General features: G+C 38.3%; 1 protein-coding gene across 2 annotated transcripts in view; it reads left to right on the top strand.

Moving 5' to 3' along the window:
- Positions 1–20,000, top strand: part of LOC137967344 (polyubiquitin-C-like) — a 45,084-nt gene that overhangs the window by 7,951 nt on the left and 17,133 nt on the right. For both annotated transcript variants that reach the window (XM_068813874.1, XM_068813873.1), the window contains 4 exons: positions 9,363–10,629; positions 12,454–12,654; positions 13,517–13,687; positions 16,407–16,493. In XM_068813874.1, the coding sequence (XP_068669975.1) occupies positions 9,396–10,629; positions 12,454–12,654; positions 13,517–13,687; positions 16,407–16,493 (1,693 nt within the window). In that variant the 5' untranslated portion in view covers positions 9,363–9,395. The remainder of the gene's footprint in view (positions 1–9,362; positions 10,630–12,453; positions 12,655–13,516; positions 13,688–16,406; positions 16,494–20,000) is intronic.

Here is a 20,000-nt window from a genome sequence, read left to right as displayed (position 1 = left end):
CACAAGGTTTCTTTCATCTTGTGCATGTAAAATTCGCTAATTTTGCACGCTTGAATTCAGCTTTAGAGCAACTTACATGCTACACACGATCGAGCTCTGTGTTCGTTTTGGGAACAAAGACAGAACACTCAAGCAAAACACTTTGCCCGCAAATACTTGAAATTTCATTTTGAACAGAGCCCGAACTCGACAACATGTCGAGCGAAGTTCATCACATACGTGTAATGGTTTCAATCAAGCGGTCATGTAAACACCAAATATTTTCTGATAACTAATTGTGACTGCACGACAGAGCTTGCTGTATTTACTTATCATTGATTTGAAGAATAAAAATCACAGCTAACACAACATTTCTTAAATCTTAGGGATCTAAATTTTTGAGAACGTAAGCATTAACTAACCCTACAAGTTGTAATTATTCCATATGCCACGAGGGTGAACTTAGTTTGTTCCTAGGAACAAAGCCAAAACACTCCAGCTTGGTGCAGTTACATGTAAATCCCTTACGCAAGTAGTCACCGATAAATCCTTCAACACTGATTGTCGAATTTGTTAACATAAGCTCTTGTGAAATGCTCTTTTTTTGAAGCATTCTGTGATCTTGAAAAATCGATCAGAACAGGAAGATCCTCACGCTTCACGAAGCCAAATCCTTATCTAATTCCAATCGCTGATCCAGTTCATGAAGCAAAACTCGGCAGCTGTAATGCTGCCTCTACAGAAAGAATATTCATGTACTCACTCAAACTTCCCTAATGAAGTTCCAAGGCATAAACAGAGCGACTGTTTACTTACAAATTCGCAACGAATTTTCGGGAAGAACGAACTATCGCTCAAAAATTCGCAGCGCATTTTCGTGAAGAGCGAACAATCGCTCGAAAATTTGCCAGGCATTTTCGGGGAGAGTGAATTATCGTTCGAAAAATCACACCGATTGAAACAATAGGCGTTGCAAAATTGCGGCGAAACATCAGCGAAATGTCGTTTTAAATGAAATTTCGTCGTAAAGCTGCGAAAAGCTGGGAATTTCGTCGAAAATCACTTGCATTACTTTTGCACAGTACTGTATGAAGGAATCAGTGACTTTGCGATTAATTAACTGCGAAATGTTCTTCTTAATATATTAGGGAATCAGTGACTTCGCGATTAATTAACTGCAAAATGTTCGTCTGAATATGTGAGGGAATCAGTGACTTCTCGATTAATTAACCGCGAAATGTTCGTCTGAATATATGAGGGAATCAGTGACTTCTCGATTAATTACCTGCGAAATGTTCGTCTGAATATATGAGGGAATCAGTGATTTCGCAATTAATTAACTGCGAAATGTTCGTCTGAACATATTAGGGAATCAGTGACTTTGCAATTAATTAACTGCGAAATGTTCGTCTGAACATATTAGGGAATCAGTGACTTCGCGATTAAAATTAACTGCGAAATGTTCGTCTAAATATATTAGGGAATCAGTGACTTCGCGATTAATTAACTGCGAAATGTTCGTCTGAATATATGAAGGAATCAGTTACTTCGCGATTAATTACCTGCGAAATGTTCGTCTAAATATATTAGGGAATCAGCGACTTCGCGATTAATTAACTGCGAAATGTTCGTCTGAATATATGAGGGAATCGGTGACTTCGCGATAAATTACCTGCGAAATGTTCGTCTGAATATATGAGGGAATCAGCGATTTCACAATTAATTAACTGCGAAATGTTCGTCTGAATATATTAGGGAATCAGTGACTTCGCAATTAATTAACTGCGAAATTTTCGTCTGAACATATTAGGGAATCAGTGACTTCGCGATTAATTACCTGCGAAATGTTCATCTGGAATATATGAAGGAATCAGTGACTTCACGATTAATTACCTGGGAAATGTTCGTCTGAATATGTGAGGGAATCAGTAACTTCGCGATTAATTATAACTTCGGGATTAATTAACTGCGAAATGTTCGTCTGAATATATGAGGGAATCAGTGACTTCGCGATTAATTACCTGAAAAATGTTCGTCTGAATATAGGAGGGAATCAGTGATTTCACGATTAATTAACTGTGAAATGTTCGTCTGAATATATAAGGGGATCATTTCAATTAGTCTACCTCCGCATTTCTCTCGAAAATTTAATTATGTCACACATTTCATAGTTTCAGGCTGAATCCGATACTCGCATTTGATCTAATCTGCGATTGTTTTTTATGTTTTGTTTTTACATGTCTTTTGCCCAGTAATGTAAACCGGGCATAGAAATCAGAATGGTAGATTTGCAACATGTTCTTATCTCCACTTGAAACTCACCCCGATTGATGAGACTGAGAAAAGGGAAGACAAGAGATGAGAGAGAAGAACAAAAAAACCCGATATCCTAGTGAAATGAACTTCACGTTGTCTTATTCGTCCTTCTATTTTTTTTCCGCTTCCTTTTGTTTCTGTGCAAAATAAATTCACACCTTAATGTGTAATATTTCTGTCACCTTTGTTATTTCTTTTCAAAAATCCCCGGGTTTGTCATGGGCGTGGTAAACACCATTTGAAATTGGTTTGCTGTTATCGAATTACAAGCTCTCATTGTTAATTTCTCAGTCTCTTATTTCAATGTATGTTTTAAGCAGTACAAGCGGATTCGCGATCAGCTGTTACAGTGATTTCCCCTTCATTTTACTATATAATCGTCGGCGTTTAACTGTATAGACATGGCGTCCTCTCAGCCACGCCAAAAGTGTATCAAGTCGTATGCTGTGGTTGTTAGTGGAGGAACATCTTCGTGGTCACATTTGCAGACAGAAAACGAAGAACGCGCAATGATCCTTGCCATCAGGAATTCATTGCAAGGGCAAACGGTTCGTTCATCATTTCATCATCAGAGGCGATTCGCATATTGGTTTTTTCTACGATTCAGAGTGCTGCTGAAAACGGAGAAGTTCCTGGCGAGTTCATGCACGGACACCTCTGGATTAGCAGGGAAACGTAAAGACAGGAGATCAATCGGGGTAAGTTTCAAGTGGAAATAAGAAACATGTCGCAAATCTACCATTCTGATTTCTACGCCCAGTTTACATTACTGTGCAAAAGACATGATTGGAAACGAATCTTGGGCGATTTTGGAGCTCTGTTGTAGTGGTAATTGCGGCGAATAGCACGACCCAAAGTGAAACAGCGACTCTCTAAGCAAAATTCCATGCCCATTTTGTTTGCTTGTTTCAACGAGAATTCTTCTGCAGGAAACTAAAGGTTCGTTTACGGTTTGTAGGAAAGAGAAGTTCATTTGCATGAACGGAAAACCCGTCTGCAGCAGAAACGTAGGTTTGCTGCAGTATAATTTGCGTGGAATCCTAGGAGTTTCAAAGATTCAAAATTCTCACTCAACGAACAATAGACCTCTCTCCATCAACTTCGCTCACTGTGTGCTCACTTTGAATCCGGGGCAGGATTTTCCTGAAGAAAAATGGGTGTATTAGAATTTACTTGCCCTAAGGTAAAACTGAATGAAGACCAAGAACTTTTCGCTATGACAAAAGATTTGAATTTTAAAAATTCCAGATCTCCCAGTGAGCAGTAAATCTTTTGTTCGATCACGGTAGCGGTGTGAAATCTCACTTTTACATCCATGAGACCTATAAGCATTCTTAAGACACCAAAACATGAATGCGTTTTCTTAGTGAATGATATCAATTAGAAGTTCTTGTGCACATTTCTCACAAACAGGTTCAGAAGATTAAACTGATCATGATTTGTTTCTAACGAAACTGTGATGATGCGACGACGGTGGGAGTGTTAACAAAGCACGAAAATTTGGTTTATCAACGGATTGGCCACCATTGAAGGTTTTAAAAAGCTGACGTTTCAAAAACTGACCCTGTGTTAGACTGAATCGATTCGCTCTGACAAAAAGCTAACGCTCTAAAGCCTGGTTTCTATCTGATTCAACCGCAAACGATTGCAAACTTTGACAACACAAAGTTTTATCGCACGTTTAAGTCATAGGGGAATATCAAAAGTACGAGCTGCGGGCAATCTGTTGAGTTGATCAGAAAATGTGAAATTCTCGATGAACGGAGTGTCGCCGAGATCCAGGGGGTAGCGTTTTTGTTCCATTTTTGATTCCGCAGAATCTTACTCAGATTTCATTAATTTCTTACCACTTCATTTCAAAACTTTTCTCTTTTTGTCATTATCTTTAAAATCTTTAATGTTTTGGTAGCAAAGACACCCGTGCAGGGCAACCACTTCCATAACTGTCTCGTTAACGCTGCGGTGTTCGCGCATTGCTGGACATTGCTCTCAGATTTATTTACCACATTTGATGGCATCCAAACATCACGCTACATAAATTACAGTCAGAAGCAACTGTGCGTATTAGCGAAATAACAAATTTGTATCGATTTTAGCATCAGACACCCTTGAAAAAAAGTCACACCTATTTGTTAAATGCCGTGAACACCTCCCACTTGCTCGAAAAACGAAAAGTGCACGCGATCTCTGTAAAACCCTGTAGAGTTTTGAAAAGTATTTCCCTGTCACAATACGTATTTGAATTCGATGAAAAACTATTGCAGTTTGCAGGATAGAGATTTTTTCACGAGCTAAACTCGTTTAAAAAAAATTGTTAAGTACTTGCGAAGAAATACATTTCGTGGCTAGTATGACGTGGTGTTTCGTCTCGGCCAAGAGACTCCTCAGATACTTTTCGAATTTCCAGCAAACTCGTTCCCGTTCGCGAAGTTAAGATGTTAGCAGTCTGGCCTTCTATCTATCTTCTATCGCAGAAGGATTCCCGACCGCACGTTCACGAGTTATATTCAATAAAAAAAAAAATTGTCAAGTACTTGTGAAGAATTTAAATTTTGTGGCTGATATGACGCGGCGTTTCGTCTCGGCCCTCGTTTAAAAGGGAAATTTAAATCGCACCTTAAACAGGAGAAATAGGAAAAACATGAACATTTCGCATTTAATTAATCGCGAAGTCACTGATGCCCTCATATATTCAGACGAACATTTCACATTTAATTAATGGTGAAGTCACTAATGCCCTCATATATTCAGACGAATATTTTGGAGTTAATTAATCGCGAAGTACCTGATTTCCTTATATATGTAGACAAACATTTCGCAGTTAATAAATCGCGAAATCATTGATTTTCTCATATGTGAAGATGTACATTTCGCAGTTAATTAATTGCGAAGTCACTGATGCCCTTGTATATTCAGACGAATATTTTGCAGTTAATTAATCGCGAAGTACCTGATTTCCTTATATATGTAGACGAATATTTCGCAGATAAATTAATCGCGAAATCATTGATTTCCTTATATGTGAAGATGTACATTTCGCAGTTAATTAATTGCGAAGTCACTGATGCCCTTGTATGTTCAGACGAATATTTTGCAGTTAATTAATCGCGAAGTCCCTGATTTTCCTTATATGTGTAGACGAACATTTCGCAGTTAATCGCGAAATCATTGATTTCCTTATATGTGAAGATGGACATTTCACAGTTAATTAATCGCGAAGTCACTGATGCCCTTGTATGTTCAGACGAATATTTTGCAGTTAATTAATCGCGAAGTCCCTGATTTTCCTTATATATGTAGACGAACATTTCGCAGTTAATTAATTGCGACGTCACTGATGCCCTGATATATTCAGACGAACATTTCGCATTTAATTAATCATGAAGTCACTGATGCCCTTGTATATTCAGACGAATATTTTGCAGTTAATGAATCGCGAAGTCCCTGATTTCCTGATGTACATAGATGAACATTTCACAGTTAATTAATCGCGAAATCATTGATTTCCTTATATGTGAAGATGTACATTTCGCAGTTAATTAATCACAAAGTCACTAATGCCCTTGTATATTCAGGCGAATATTTTGCAGTTAATTAATCGCGAAGTCATTGATTCCCTCAACTGCGAAATGTTCTTCTACATATGTGTACGAATCAGTTACTTCGCAATTAATTAAATGCGAAATTCGTATATATGTGTAGACGAACATTTCGCAGTTAACTAACTGCAAAGTCCTTTGCTTCTGTAATATATGTAGAGAGACATTTTTGCTAAATTTCATTTGTCTCTATAGAGTGACAAATGCAAACTTTGCAATTGTAGAATCTCTCGCATGCAGTTTGTAGCATGATTTCTTTTGCGGATTTGAGGCCATTTAAGGTTAGATTAGACTTAAATTTCCCATACATCTTTAAATTTGAGTGGTCTTTTTAGAGCTCTGGCTAAAGAAAGCCTTCATAGCAGGAGCTTTGGTGAATTTTAGACACTTAATTCTTTCCACTGGGGTAATGACTTTCGAGTGATTGTTTGAATACACTAATGGCCGTGCAAAAGGTTAGAGCGAGGGGGGTGAGGAGAACAAGTGTGAAACCACCTGCAATCAACCCCACAAGATCTTTGAAAGTCCCATTTTCAATCATGTTTGACTAGCACAGGTTTCATGTGAACTAGCAACCAATCATAGCATTCATTGCAAACATTGGCAGAAACACAATTATTCGTATTTCATTGGGGAAATGTTTGCATGATGGAGCTAACATGTCAACTTACTACATATACATGTATTACCATTTCTCTGTCCATGTTTCTACTGTGTGCGCTTCATCAACAATGATATCCAACAATCTTTATTAGAATGTCCTTTTAGCCACCTTGAAAAATGTCTTGTTCAGCGCATCTTCTGCTAATGTGAACTTTCTGGAACTTGTCTTCCCAATGGATGCATCTTCCAGCTTAGCAGCCACCAAAAAGGTTGCCATTACCCCTAACCTGCAGCCTCTTTAATGTGATCATCAATGATACTTCTCAAAGGTGTGATTATTAATGCAGAATACATTTCACTGGTCATCTTCTCCTTTATTTTTAGAGATAGCTGAAATACCGGTATGAAGCTGCTGCCAAATACCATGGAAAGGACCACCAAAAAAATCACCTCCATTTAGTGCCTTTTTTTACACGGTCTTTCTGCCCTTGTTTTAAGAACATCAGAAAATCCAAGCTCATGCAACGAAGTTATTCTTTCTGCTATGTTTTCTCTTGATACTTTCACAAAGGGAGCATTAGATTTTGACCGGCAGACAGATTTTTGTGACACTTAATCAGCCAATCAGGAACAATATTTTCCCCATCCATTGGTGAATATGAATTTTCGAAGATCTTTTGGGGTTGATTGCAGGCGGTTTCTTGCTCTGTCTCCTCCCTCCCCCCCCCCCCCCCCCCCCTCCCCTTTGCTTTTTCTGTGGACTGCGGTCCAGGTTTTTGCATAGCCATTAGATAATTTTAAAAATCACTCAAAAGTCAACCCTGGTGGAAAGAAACATCTAAAATTCACCAAAAAGCCTCCTATGCAGAGTACCTAGTGCCACCACTTAACTGCGTGCTCTCCTCAGGGGCTTTTCAGGACCAATGAAATATTAGACAATAATTATTACAATACTTACCTATTGAAGAATTCCAACTAGCAGGAGACACGTCAGTTGGCTATAAATTACATGTACAAGGCCTGCAGCTGCAAAACTAAACAGGGACTACCCAAAACAACTTCAACTAGTGGTCAGAGGGGGGCTGCAGCCAGGAACCCTAGATTACAAGTCCATCCCACAAACAACCCATCATACTGCCTCCTCACTCTATGAGTACCACTCAGGGTTTGCAGGTCTAATTTCTTCTTGTGTGCATGCTCAGCATAAAAAACATACGGCTGTGTGTGTTATTTATTTATTTATATATATTTATTTATTTACCATTTAAGTCCTACATTCAATACTGAATACAAAGGACTGCATTAAACTTTAAAAACATCATACATGTCAATAATAGTATTATATGCACAAATGGAGCTAATTAATTGTGGACATTTCACTCTTGAAAGATTTAAGTGATTCTTTCAACGCTTCTTCCGTTGGTACATGTAGCTTATTCCATTTCTGTATGGTTCTTGGAAAAAAGGAATACTTATAAAAATCACACTTTGCGTTTAGAGTCATATAATGATGCATGCACAGAAGAACGCATAGAGGAATAAGTAATTGGGTGGAGATTAACATTATCTACATTTGCTAAATTGTTTCTAAATTTATAAAGCATAGACAAGCAGGCAATTATTCTACTGGATTGCATTGATTTCCAGCCCAGTTCATTTGGCATATCAGTCATGCTATCCTGACGATTGTAACAAGAAAGAACCCAACGAGCTGCCCTCCTCTGAACCATTTCCACTTGCCTTTTGTTTTTAGCTGTGTAATACGTAGTCCCAGACAGAAGAGCAGTATTTAACGACAGGCCGGATAAGAGATAATGATTTATAATTATGCCTTCTCCTTTGTTGATGTGGTGCAGTGTTTTAGATTTTGCTTGAGAAAACCCAGCAATTTGCTTGCCTTGTTTGTGATATACCTCACATGCACATTCCATCTAAGATCTGTGGAAAGATACACTCCCAGATACTTGGTAGAGGCAATTCCATCAAGGTAGCAGCCTTGAAGTGTGTAGTTGAAGATAATTGTGCACACGTCATCTTGTACATGTAATTCCTAGGACATTACATCTGGCAATATTAAATTTCATTTTCCAGTCTTTCTCCCACGTCTCCAGGCTATGTACTGTAGGTCTTGCTGTAATTGAACACAATCGTCCATAGATTTAACAACTAGATATATTAAGAACTGTGTCATCAGCAAAGAGTCATACTTCTGACTTTATGCAGTTTGGTAAATCTTTTGTGAAGGCCAAAAATGAAAGTTGAATTTGTTGTGTTTAAAATTAGAGTCCAGGGTTTTGCAGTGATAGTCCTTGCACCTGTGCACTACATGTAGGTCAGGATAAGCCCATGTAATTTTGAAATTGAAGAAGAAAGGCTTTCTGTATTAATTCTGGCACTTAAACTGCTGTAAGATACCTACTGTACATTTTTTACATTGTGTTACTGGGACTTTCCTAGCTCATTAATATCAAGTTAGCACTATTGGTCAATACCTTATTTACAATAAACCAGTGTTTGGATAACGACAAAAAGTTGTGATGAAAATAATTATTGTTTGTTCCTTGCTTTGTTTTTTTTTTTCATGGAACCAATTTCATAACATTTCCTCGAGGAGTAATAAAAGCACTCATCTACATGTAGAGTGCTTATGCTTATGTTGTGCAGTCTAGAAAGTACATTGTAAACATCATGCAAATTTGTGCAAACATCACTTGTCCATTGCTCATTTTCCACTAAGCATCCACCTCCTACCTGTACATGTAACGTTTGCCAAAATTACCATATACAGTATTGGGGTGAGTATTTCGCTGTAAAATATCATGGTAATCGCTGTTGATTAATACTTTGAGTGTTACTGTATATTAGCATTTCAGGTGTCTGTCGGTTGGAATTGAAGTCATGTCACAAGAAGTATCTGTCAAAGCAGAGAAGATTTTTGCCCAAAGGAAGGAAGCACTGAACATTACTCTTTTAGGGAGCGAATGGAATTCATTGGCAGGTGGGTTGTCAACATTAAACAGAGAGCTTGCAATTCATCTGTCCCAACATCCAAATGTCAGCGTTTCTATGTTGGTCCCAGAGGGTGCTTGTAAAGATGAAGACAGAAAGGCAGCCAAAGATCTTGAAATCAATGTTCTTGATGCAAGGCAACGCCCAGGCTTCCGTGAACCTCTCCACTGTTTGTGCTTCCCACCTGAAGATCACAGAATGGATGTTGTAATTGGACATGGAGCCAAACTTGGCTGGCAAGTTCAAGTCATAAAACGTTCTGCACAATTCCAAAATTGTAAGTGGGTGCACATGGTGCATACTGCCCCAGAGGACCTCAGCAAATATAAGGGTTATGATAATCCTACTTCAAGAGGTGAACAGAAGCACTGGGATGAGGTTGAACTTTGCAAAGAAGCTGATCTTGTTGTTCCAGTTGGACCAAGACTTGAAAAGGCTTACTCTTCCTATCTGAAGGGGAGTAAGAAAGATAGGGATATTTTTGAAATAGTTCCTGGTCTGTTTAATAGGGAATTTGGGGATTTAGTGCAACAGGCCAAAGTTGAGAGTGATGATGATTTCAAGGTGTTGTTGTGTGGGCGTGGAGATAAGGAGGACTTTGAGCTGAAGGGATATGACATCGCTGTTAAGGCATTTGTTGATCAACGCCTGAAAGGGAAACGTTATTATCTTCTGTTTGTGGGTGCCCCTGATGGGAAGCAGGATGAGGTCAGGAGAAGACTTCTCAACTGTGGAATTACTGATGAGCAGCTGACAGTGCGAAAATTTGTACAGAGCCGTGCAGGAATGAAGGATCTCTTTTGTGAAGTTGACCTTGTCATCATGCCTTCAAAATCAGAGGGATTTGGTCTTGTTGCTCTTGAAGCATTATCAGCTGGTTTACCATTTCTTGTAGGGAGTAATTCAGGATTTGCAAGAGCATTAGAAGAGATTGACTTTGGGGACACATGCATAGTTTGCTCAAATGATCCTGCTGAATGGGCAAAAAAAATTGAAGTTGTCAGAGCTAAACATAAAAAGCGGCTGCGTGAGATGACCTATGTTAGAGAATCTTATGAAGAAAAGTTCTGTTGGAAGGAACAGTGTGGAACTCTTGTGGAGAAACTGTGGAAAATGGTTCATGGTATTACACTTATTTGTATTTCTTATTTTTATGTTATTTTGAGTTGATGTTTAGTACAATTAGCATAAATTCTGTTAACCCTACCTACTGGAAAGTGTGCTTTACTGGTCCTTTGGGATAAAGAGGGAAAAGAGCAGGTGCTAACAATACTTATTTGTGACTAGTTATTATTAGTATAATTATACCACATAAGTGAATAGCACTTTCCGTGTGTTCTGATTGACTATACATGTAGTTCAGGAGTGAGTAGCAAGTAATATTCAACTCTTGCGAAGGAGCAAAATTTATCAATAAACAAGGCGGCTGTTCGGCTCAATATTCAACTTGCAATTTGGTATAATTATACTTACAGCTGTAGTCTAAAAGAATTATTCAACTCAATGTTGGTGAAAGTAGTGGATAATTACCTTACTGCTTCCCAGCACGATAAAACTCCACCACCATTCACCTCCTACAAGGACGGTGCCTGTCCTATTGTTATTGCGCAATCCATATGTTCTGCACATCTCAAGAGACTCGGATTTCCTATGGGTGGTGCTTATTAATACAGGGATATTTTTGCGCGTTTCAAAACTATGCGGAGAAAGCAGATCTTAGCAAGTGCTCTTGGTATCCAAAATGAAAATTGGGGGTAGCCATGCATTTTTAAGGGATAATTATTAAGCTTCAATTTGGAAAAGAATGCCATACAAAAATTGCTTTGTATTTTAAAGCTTTTTACAAAATTAATATTGTTGATTGATTATCTTCAAAAAATGCGTGGTTACCCCCAATTTTCGTTTTGGATTTCAATAACACTTGTTAAGATCTGCTTTTCCCGCTTATTCAGGAAATTGCGCAAAAATACCTTAAGTTTGAATTAGTAGGCACGGTCCTTAATGGGGACATGGTTTTTCAGTGAGTGATTAAGGATCTAAGAACATGAACATTCTATAAAATTTGTTGATTGCTGCTTAACGACATCTATCCCCTTGAACCCTTCCCTTCCTGAGAGTGACACCAATATATTTTACTCTGGCTATTAAATGCCAGATGAGTTTACTCGCCTATTGATTTGGGGGGGGGGGGGGGAGGGCTTTAGGTGTGAGTGAGTGTAAGTTAAAGCTAATTGTTGTGCTGGAGGTTTTCTCAAACATTAAAAAATGTATTTTTTTACAAGCCTTACATTTTAACATTTTCTTTGTTTAAAATACTCAAATGACATACATGTACTAGTAAGGAGGATGTCTGGACAAGCTAATACAGTTGAAGAGAGAGAGAGATGCAGTGTAAAGAAAAACATACTTTAATGACCAATTTTTGGAATTTTTAGAATTTTTGTTTTAATTTCCACAGAAGTGTTGGAAATGAAAATCAAAACAATGCCTGTTTTTTTTTCCTGGTTGTTTCATGTTTGATATTCAAGAATTATTGTGTGCAAAAAGTTCTGTTTTCTCCGGCAGCACTGTTTGTTAAATGAGAAACAAAAGAAACCGTTTGTAACTTCAGCTTAATTTAAGAAGAAAGTGAATGAAGCCATCTTACATTTATTTAATTAGCTACAGAGTACTGGTTATTCAAACCAAAATGTGCATGTATATTGTTGGTGAATAAGGAATTGTTTTCATTGAAAACAAGAATATTTATTGTAAGTCCTCAAATCCTGAGGAAAGTTGTAATGATTTGTGCATTATTTTGCCAACCTAGTGCATCATGTACAGGAACCTCAAGTCTGGATAATTGTGTGATCAATTTTTTTTCCTGCTTCTTTTAAAAAGTTTTATCCATCACAGTTGATGGTGGCAGAATCATCCAATTTCCACGTTATTTTGGTGTCTTTGTCAGAGAGCTCTGCTTTTCAAGCCACAGCAGAAGATGGCTCAGATGAACATTTTGCAGTTAGCAGTTTGCCAGTCACAGTTTGCCAGGCTGACCCAAAAATAATGGAACAGCATGCTGGTATGATGGAATGTGAAGTGACCACATGCAAGGAAAATGCTAAGAAGTCAGGCAAAAGAAAGATTTCAGAATCCAATTCTGAGGAAGGTACATGTACATATGTACAGTTACTGTAGTTTTAATTAAAATACCTGCCTCTGGCAGGTATTTTATAAGTTCCTTGTACACACATGTTATACAATATAATTTGTGAAAGGAACTGAAGTGAATCATAATGGTCATCACATTTCAGGGAGCAACTTGCGCTTCAGTTTTATAAGAGGCCTGAAAAAATCCAATATTGTAGATGGGAATTAAACCTATGAGTTTGTTTATTTACTGTACTCTACATGTACATCTGCTGTTCATACCTGCACAGCCAACACCCAGAGTACAAAAATCTGTAGATGTCTAGTAGAAACTAATCTTTGCATTGTAAACAAAATGTCATTTTTGGCAATGTCTAAATACCCTCTGAAAATCACCCAAAGGCCTTCTGAATGTTCCAGATGTCTCTTGGTTAAAACAGTATTTACCTACCGTATCACTCTTGTTCTCATAACCACGCCAACTTTCTACCATGTATTGTGAAATTTGAGTGGTTGATTTCCAACCAATTACGATACTCGTTAAAAATAATTCTCAATTTGATTGCTCTGTTTTATGTTTCCCAATTAAGAACAGCTCAAATTAGAACTCTAAATCCACTTCTTGTTTTATTTTCCTTTTTGACTTCTCGAAAATAACGAAATTAATGATTTTTTTTTTAAAGGCCACAGTTCGTACATGTATTTCCCAGGAGATTTGTATATGTAATAGGACTACATGTACATGCTGTCCAATTTGGAAATAATTGGATGAGAAAAAGTCTGAGGAGTGCCAAAATTGGACGAGGCTGTAGGCTGTCAATAGACTGCATGGTCTTGTCTCAGGATAAATGAAATTGAATCATCTGTTTTGGTATTTATAGGAATGGATTCAAGTGGTAGTGCAAAACTACAGAGAGCAGAGCAACAGTTACCTGCAGTCACATCAGGTGCACTTTACAAACATTCTGTACATGAAGAAAAAATTAATGAAGAGAAAAACGTTTTAAAGACATCTGGAGATAAACATTCCCTGGTTGAAGTTGAAGTTGAAGGTAAGGATAAATTTTATTTTAAAATTGTTGAATGCTAAAAAATATACCCCGGTAATTTATTCATTGGATGTACTGAAGTCAACAGGTCAGGTATTCCTCTTGGTGCATACTACCTTGTCTTGATCAATTCTGTCATTACAATAATAATGTTATCATATTAAGTAATACAGAGTGAATTCTGAAATCTGGTTGATAAAGAGCATCCCTTATTGAACCATCAAGTGGAGCTTGTTCTGTCCTCAACAAAGTTAATGCAACCCTAAACTTATTTTTGATACAGAAAGATACTCAATCATTTTGATGCGGCCACTTTTAAAACTTAGTCAATGTACACAAGACCTAAAGCAAAGTATGTGTTGGTAAAAGTGGTGGGAAATGTCCATTTTCCCGTACAAGTTGGCGGCTCCCTGCATGAGTCAGTGTATTTTATGTCTATAGGTATTACTTTGTACAAGTACATCCATCATGCAACAATATTACCCAAACGGAAGTCATTTTTGTTGGAGATTTCAGAGTCATTTGCTATTGCTTGTAGAGAGTGTACTTACTTTAAAGCCGAAAGTGAAAAGTCATTCTTAGTTGTGTATATTCTGTACAGTTATTTACAAACTGGGTGAGTGATCCTTGATTAGAACTCGCCAAAACAGTGCAGATCATGTGTACTTAAGGTACACCAAGTAGCGACTGATAGTATTGGCCGAGTATCAGTCCACACATCTGCCGATACTCAGTAGACGTGTTGCACGATATGTCGATTGTTACTTGGCCAATACTATTCGTCGATTGTGGTGGGTCGACATGATGTAGCGACCGATATGTTGACTGACATTCATATCTTATTAAACTATTTAAAATATGGTTGACATATATCAAAGTTAAGAAAGTTAAAGGGACACTGTCACGGGCTGACATGTGCAGTAGCATTCACTCTCTCCGAGACTTGTCACGCTCGACCGCCATTACGGAAATAGCGGTAAGTTGAAGAGTTCTGCATATATTTTGCATCAAGTTTATCTAAAGCAAATGCTATCTTTATCTAAAGCAAATAACCCTCTGTCTTCGACCTTTCGTTTCCGCCCTGAGTTGATGCGTTTACCACCATGTCCGGAGCCTCTGCTAGACGCCATTTTGAATTTGTGATTGCTAGTAACTTGAAAAAGTCAGGCTGACTTTTTCAAGTTTCGATCAGCTACACGAGCATGCGCAAACCGTGACCGTGTCCCTTTAACAAAAACAGCATACCACCAGAAGTTGACCGATGTACGACTGACAGTCAACCAATGTACCGCTGGTTGAGGTGGCAGTCAAGTGTCCACCAAGTATTGACTGACATTTCAACCGAATATCAGCCAACTCACTGTTGAGTGTCAGTCTACATACTGATTAATATATGAGTCAATATGTCGACCGGCACATTGCCAGAGACACCGGCAATATGTCCACCAATATGCAACCTGCATAGCGAATGACAGTTGACCATGTGTTGGCCGATACTTGGCCGATGGTATCAGTTGATACTTGGTCGACGGGTGCCTGAAGTACATGTGATCCACGGGTTCTGACTCTCGCCTGGGTGAGCTGGCGAGCATTAATTTCCAACCCTATTCTCAGAGCTATTTCCTCTTGGTTCACAGTCTCTAGTGGCCTTTTCTTCCAAGTCTGGCAAACTTGTTCCCCCAATCTCTGCTCAGTAACTACTGTTAGGCTAACTCTTTGTGCAAGCTTTCTGCAGGTCTAGAAGTCCTTTCTTGTATCCTCCCTTCTCTGGTTTTTCCCGATGTAGCTTGCATTTCAATAACCATTTGTTGTCATAGTTCGACCATCCTAATGTCTTCTATCTTTAGGTCAGCAGTAACAGGATGGCGACCAGTCCTGTCTGTATGATCCACAGTATGTTGCAAAATGCAACACTAACTAATAACTAATTTAAATAGGTCCAGTGCAAGTCCAGTTGACATCATTGTACTAAAATTTGATAAATGACATTCTGGTTTATTTACTAGAAAGGAGGGATCCATGCCCTCACGGGATAATAGTTATTATTATTATTATTATTATTATTATTATGTTTATTTTGTCCCAGCAACTCCCCGTAGCTTAGAGACACAACAGTTTCTGCAACAGGTGAGCAGTTCTGAGAATGGCCGATAATTTTACACTTCCAAGGAAGTAGGTGCATCTACGTAGCTTGCCAAACCAGGTTTTTGCACCTTTTGATATGCTTTCAAGAGCACCAATCACGACAGATATTATTGTGACTTTCGAGGATCCATGAATCCTTCTGATTTCAAATGCTAGTTCCGGGTACTTTTCAACCTTCTCCTCTGCAGTTCTGGTGATGTTATGGTCCGCTGGCACAGCTATGTCAATAAGTTTCCATTTCTGTGTCTTTATGCACTAGAGTAATATCTGGCCGATTATGCTTCAGCACTTTGTCTGTGTAGATAGTAATGTCCCAGGTAATCGACACTTCTCCATTTTCTGCGATTGGCAAGGGTTTTAACTTTATGGTCATACCACTTGTCAGTACACTCTATCCCACAAAACTTCCAGCACATCTCCCAGTGTACCCGCAGGGCCACCTTGTCATGTTACTACTACTACTACTACTACTACTACTACTACTACTACTACTACTACTACTACTACTACTACTACTACTACTACTACTATTATTATTATTATTATTATTATTTTATTTTATTTTTTGTCTTTACAGGGATGGACTCAAAGGCGAAGAGGAGAAGAAAGGAAGAGACAGCTTCAGGAACATCTGGAGATGATTTTTCCTTGAGTGCAGTTGCAGGTAGGTGAAATACTTGTTATGCCAGTGCTGATTCATGGATGTGCAGAATTTTTCAAGCCAATTTTTTTAAATTTAGCTTTTCTTTTATAAGGAATGGATGGGTGTTGCACACATGTACAAATTGTGCATGACCTTAATCTCTTGATCAATTCTGTTGTAATTGAAATGTTTAAGTTGTAACTGTATAAACAAAATGATTCAGGACTGTAATCTTTCTTGCTATCAATTGCACTTGAATAGGTTTTATTTTGTACATGTACATGTACATGCACTTACATTGTAATCTTGTGATCAATTCTGTTATGATTGAAATGTTATAGTTGTAATTGTACCAAATGATTTCTGTAATCTGGCTGGGTATGAGTTGCACTAGAGTACCGGCAAGTGTTATTTTGTTTACAGGAATTTTGAATGTCGTAGATGTCAAGTATATTAATTACAGTGGGTCCCTAACCTATCAGAACCTTCTCCCTTAAAATGGCATCCCTCAAGGACAGTGGCTCAGTTTTAATCCTATTTTGTATGTTATCTATGTCACCCCTGAGTGATAATTTATGCCTTCACATGTAACACTATGATACATTGAATCATTTTACATCAGTGATAGCTATGATCACCCCAAAATTAATTTGAAGTATATGCATTTTTCCTTAATGGATGGATAACTGTCAACTAGGTTAAGCTCAATAACAAAAAGGGGGCTGTTAGTGCTCAAATGCTTGTCATTGTCCTCCTCTACAGCTAAGCTTGGTGTGTGGTATCAATAATAACGCTCTCAATGTCCAAGCAAACGAACTCAAACCGGCTTTTAGGTAGCTAGCTATTAATGGAAAGTTCTAAATAATATTACCGGTACTTAATAATTATTACTACATGTATTCTATACAATCACTATACTAAGTGTTAAACATTACAAAGAAAAACCATACAAAGTGAGGAAATTAAATATCAATGTTCATAGGTTCATAAATATACATGTAATATGAACTTAATAGAAAGGCTCAACCAAACAAAGTCAATGCACATGTACTTTTTGATGAAAAGTTTCTTACAAGGTTCAGAATGTATATAATTTTAGCTTCTTTCTAAAGTTACTTATTACTGTATTGTAAGGATTGATGTTAATTCAGAGTCAAAGGGATATCATTCCAGATAGCTGGAGCTTGAGAATAGGCTACTTTGCAGGTGTTTGCTCATTTACTTAGCCTATGGATGGCTGCGAGGCTGCCGGTGACCTTGTATTGCAGCAGACGTCACTGCTTTTATCATGTAAATTGTGTTGTTGTAATGGCTCTTTCTGCTTTTAGCAGAAACTGTAGTTAATGTCTAGCTCAGCTGACCTCAGTCTGTACATTATTGATTGCGTCAACTGTTTGTAAGTGTGATTCGTATCGGATCAACACCCGTGTTTTTCCTGCCTCCTGTTACCGGAACCAATTAGATTTTTTGGCGACACATGCAACCAACTTGCCATCCAATCAAATATGTTGTGGCTTGCTATATGTGCACATTTTGTGTGATTTTCACCCACGTGATCAGTAACCTTGTTTTTCCACCAAAACATAATAATAGAGCTCAGTTCCCAAAGGATTAGTTGGGGACACCAACATGGCTGCCATTTCTTTGTTTACGGACACCAACACGGCCACCATGACGTCACTTGAAAACACTCTATGTAGGATATGTACTGCAGTAAAATGGGTTTCATCCCTCAGCATTGTGCCAAGTACTGCAGTTATATATTTTTCACTCATTTGCTTTCTTTTTGAACAGTTGTCCCTCTTCAATCCTACCTCCATGGCCGGCAGACCTACTTTGCAACACCTTCCCTTTAAGCCTGGAATGAATTAACAATTATTTCATTCGCTTGCATTCGACACAAGGTGGTGAATATTGTAGCCAACGAGTTGCTTAGTGCCAAGTTGGCAATAACCAATCTCTTATCCAACAAGGACGAAAGGAATATTGCTTTTATCATTATAGATTCTACACCTTCCGTCCATTTTCTGTCAACAGAACTTGACTCTCCCCCAAAACTTTTTAAGCTTTTAATTAAGCAACATTTCCTGGACTCATGTGCCATATAAGGTTAAACAGCTGTATAGCGGCTTATAACTGAGATGCAGTGAGCCAATAACAAAGCTAGAAATGCATTATCCGAGGCGGAGAATTTAATAAACTTTTAATAATTCTGGCATCTCATTTCACGTGTGGTTTCATGGCCATGTCTAATTCACAGTTTCATTTTCAAAAGCTCGTCTTCGACTTCAAATTGATTGTGAGGCTATCACTCGCGCTAGTGCACAGACAGGAACAGGGACAGTAGTAACTCCACAGCAACCCCAAGAAGTTATTCAGGGAGCGAGAGAAGTGCATAGCTCCTCAAACAGACAACATGCAGTGGTCCCGCCCACTTTGGCGGCAGAAATTGAATTATATGGAGGGATTCATGCACAAGCAGTTATGAATATCATTACATTGAAAATTTGTACATTTCTTGGGAGGGGTGACGGTGGCAGGGAAATCTCCAAGAAGCCGAGCCTATGGCAGCAATGTTGGTGGAGAAAAAGATAGAAACGGTGGCCATGTTGGAGAAGGGAAAAATTATTTTGGGAATTGAACTCCATTTCCATGCACATTCTTCCTTTTGTGTCAGCAAACCAATGTGACTGTCAATAAGTTATATTATCTTTATGCTAAAGAGACTCACCAGCCTCATTTTAAAGCAAAAATTCTTTTCGATTTTTTTACATGGTAGCGAGACCTACTGAGGACAATTAGCATGAAGCGAAAAGACTCTATTATTAGCCGCTATTCATTTGTTGTATGCTCTTCAGGATTTAAATGAGAAAAAAAAATGGGGTGCTGCACGTGGGTATTGCATTTTTGGTACGTTTCTTCAAACACGCAGATTCATGGTTCCACGGACTCGATACACGGCCGTTTTCGAAATATCAAATATTCAGCTTTGTAGTGAGGTGGTAAGGACAAAAACAATAGAAACACGTTGGATTGAATGTAAAAAATATTTGCATATCGTCCACTTCCCTTTGTCTTTGTCCTCAGAACCTCTCTTTCAAGCTGAATTTTAATATGTCGAAAAAGGCCTATTGCTCATTCTCCTTGGTAGCTTCAACGGCGCCATTCGTATTACCTTTTGTTTCTGGGTAGCTCAGCCAGATTGTGATTGCCGAACAAGTGAGAATAAGTAATGGTAGTTATCGTAAGGGCAAGTACAGCCGGGCGAAGTAGGGACGGTCAAGAGGGTTTTGCGACTTTTGTTCCCCTGTTCTAGGCGCCGGCTTTTTTTGTTTGCTTTGCGTTCTGATTTTATCAACTCGTTTGATACAACCAAAATTTCGTACTGATTATTTCATTTTGTGGATGGCTGAAGGGTGTATTTCCATTTAAATTCCCAACCTTTCGTTCATGTTGCTGTCCTCGAAACTTGGCTTTTCGACAAAAGAACTTAGGCTTAAGCGACGTTTCCCGGAATCAGTTTCCATA

The sequence above is a fragment of the Montipora foliosa genome, chromosome 8 (genome assembly GCF_036669935.1).
Source record: "Montipora foliosa isolate CH-2021 chromosome 8, ASM3666993v2, whole genome shotgun sequence".
Classification (NCBI taxonomy): Eukaryota; Metazoa; Cnidaria; class Anthozoa; order Scleractinia; family Acroporidae; genus Montipora; species Montipora foliosa.
Note: the sequence above shows the minus strand (reverse complement) of the source record. Positions and strands in the feature narration are given on the sequence as shown.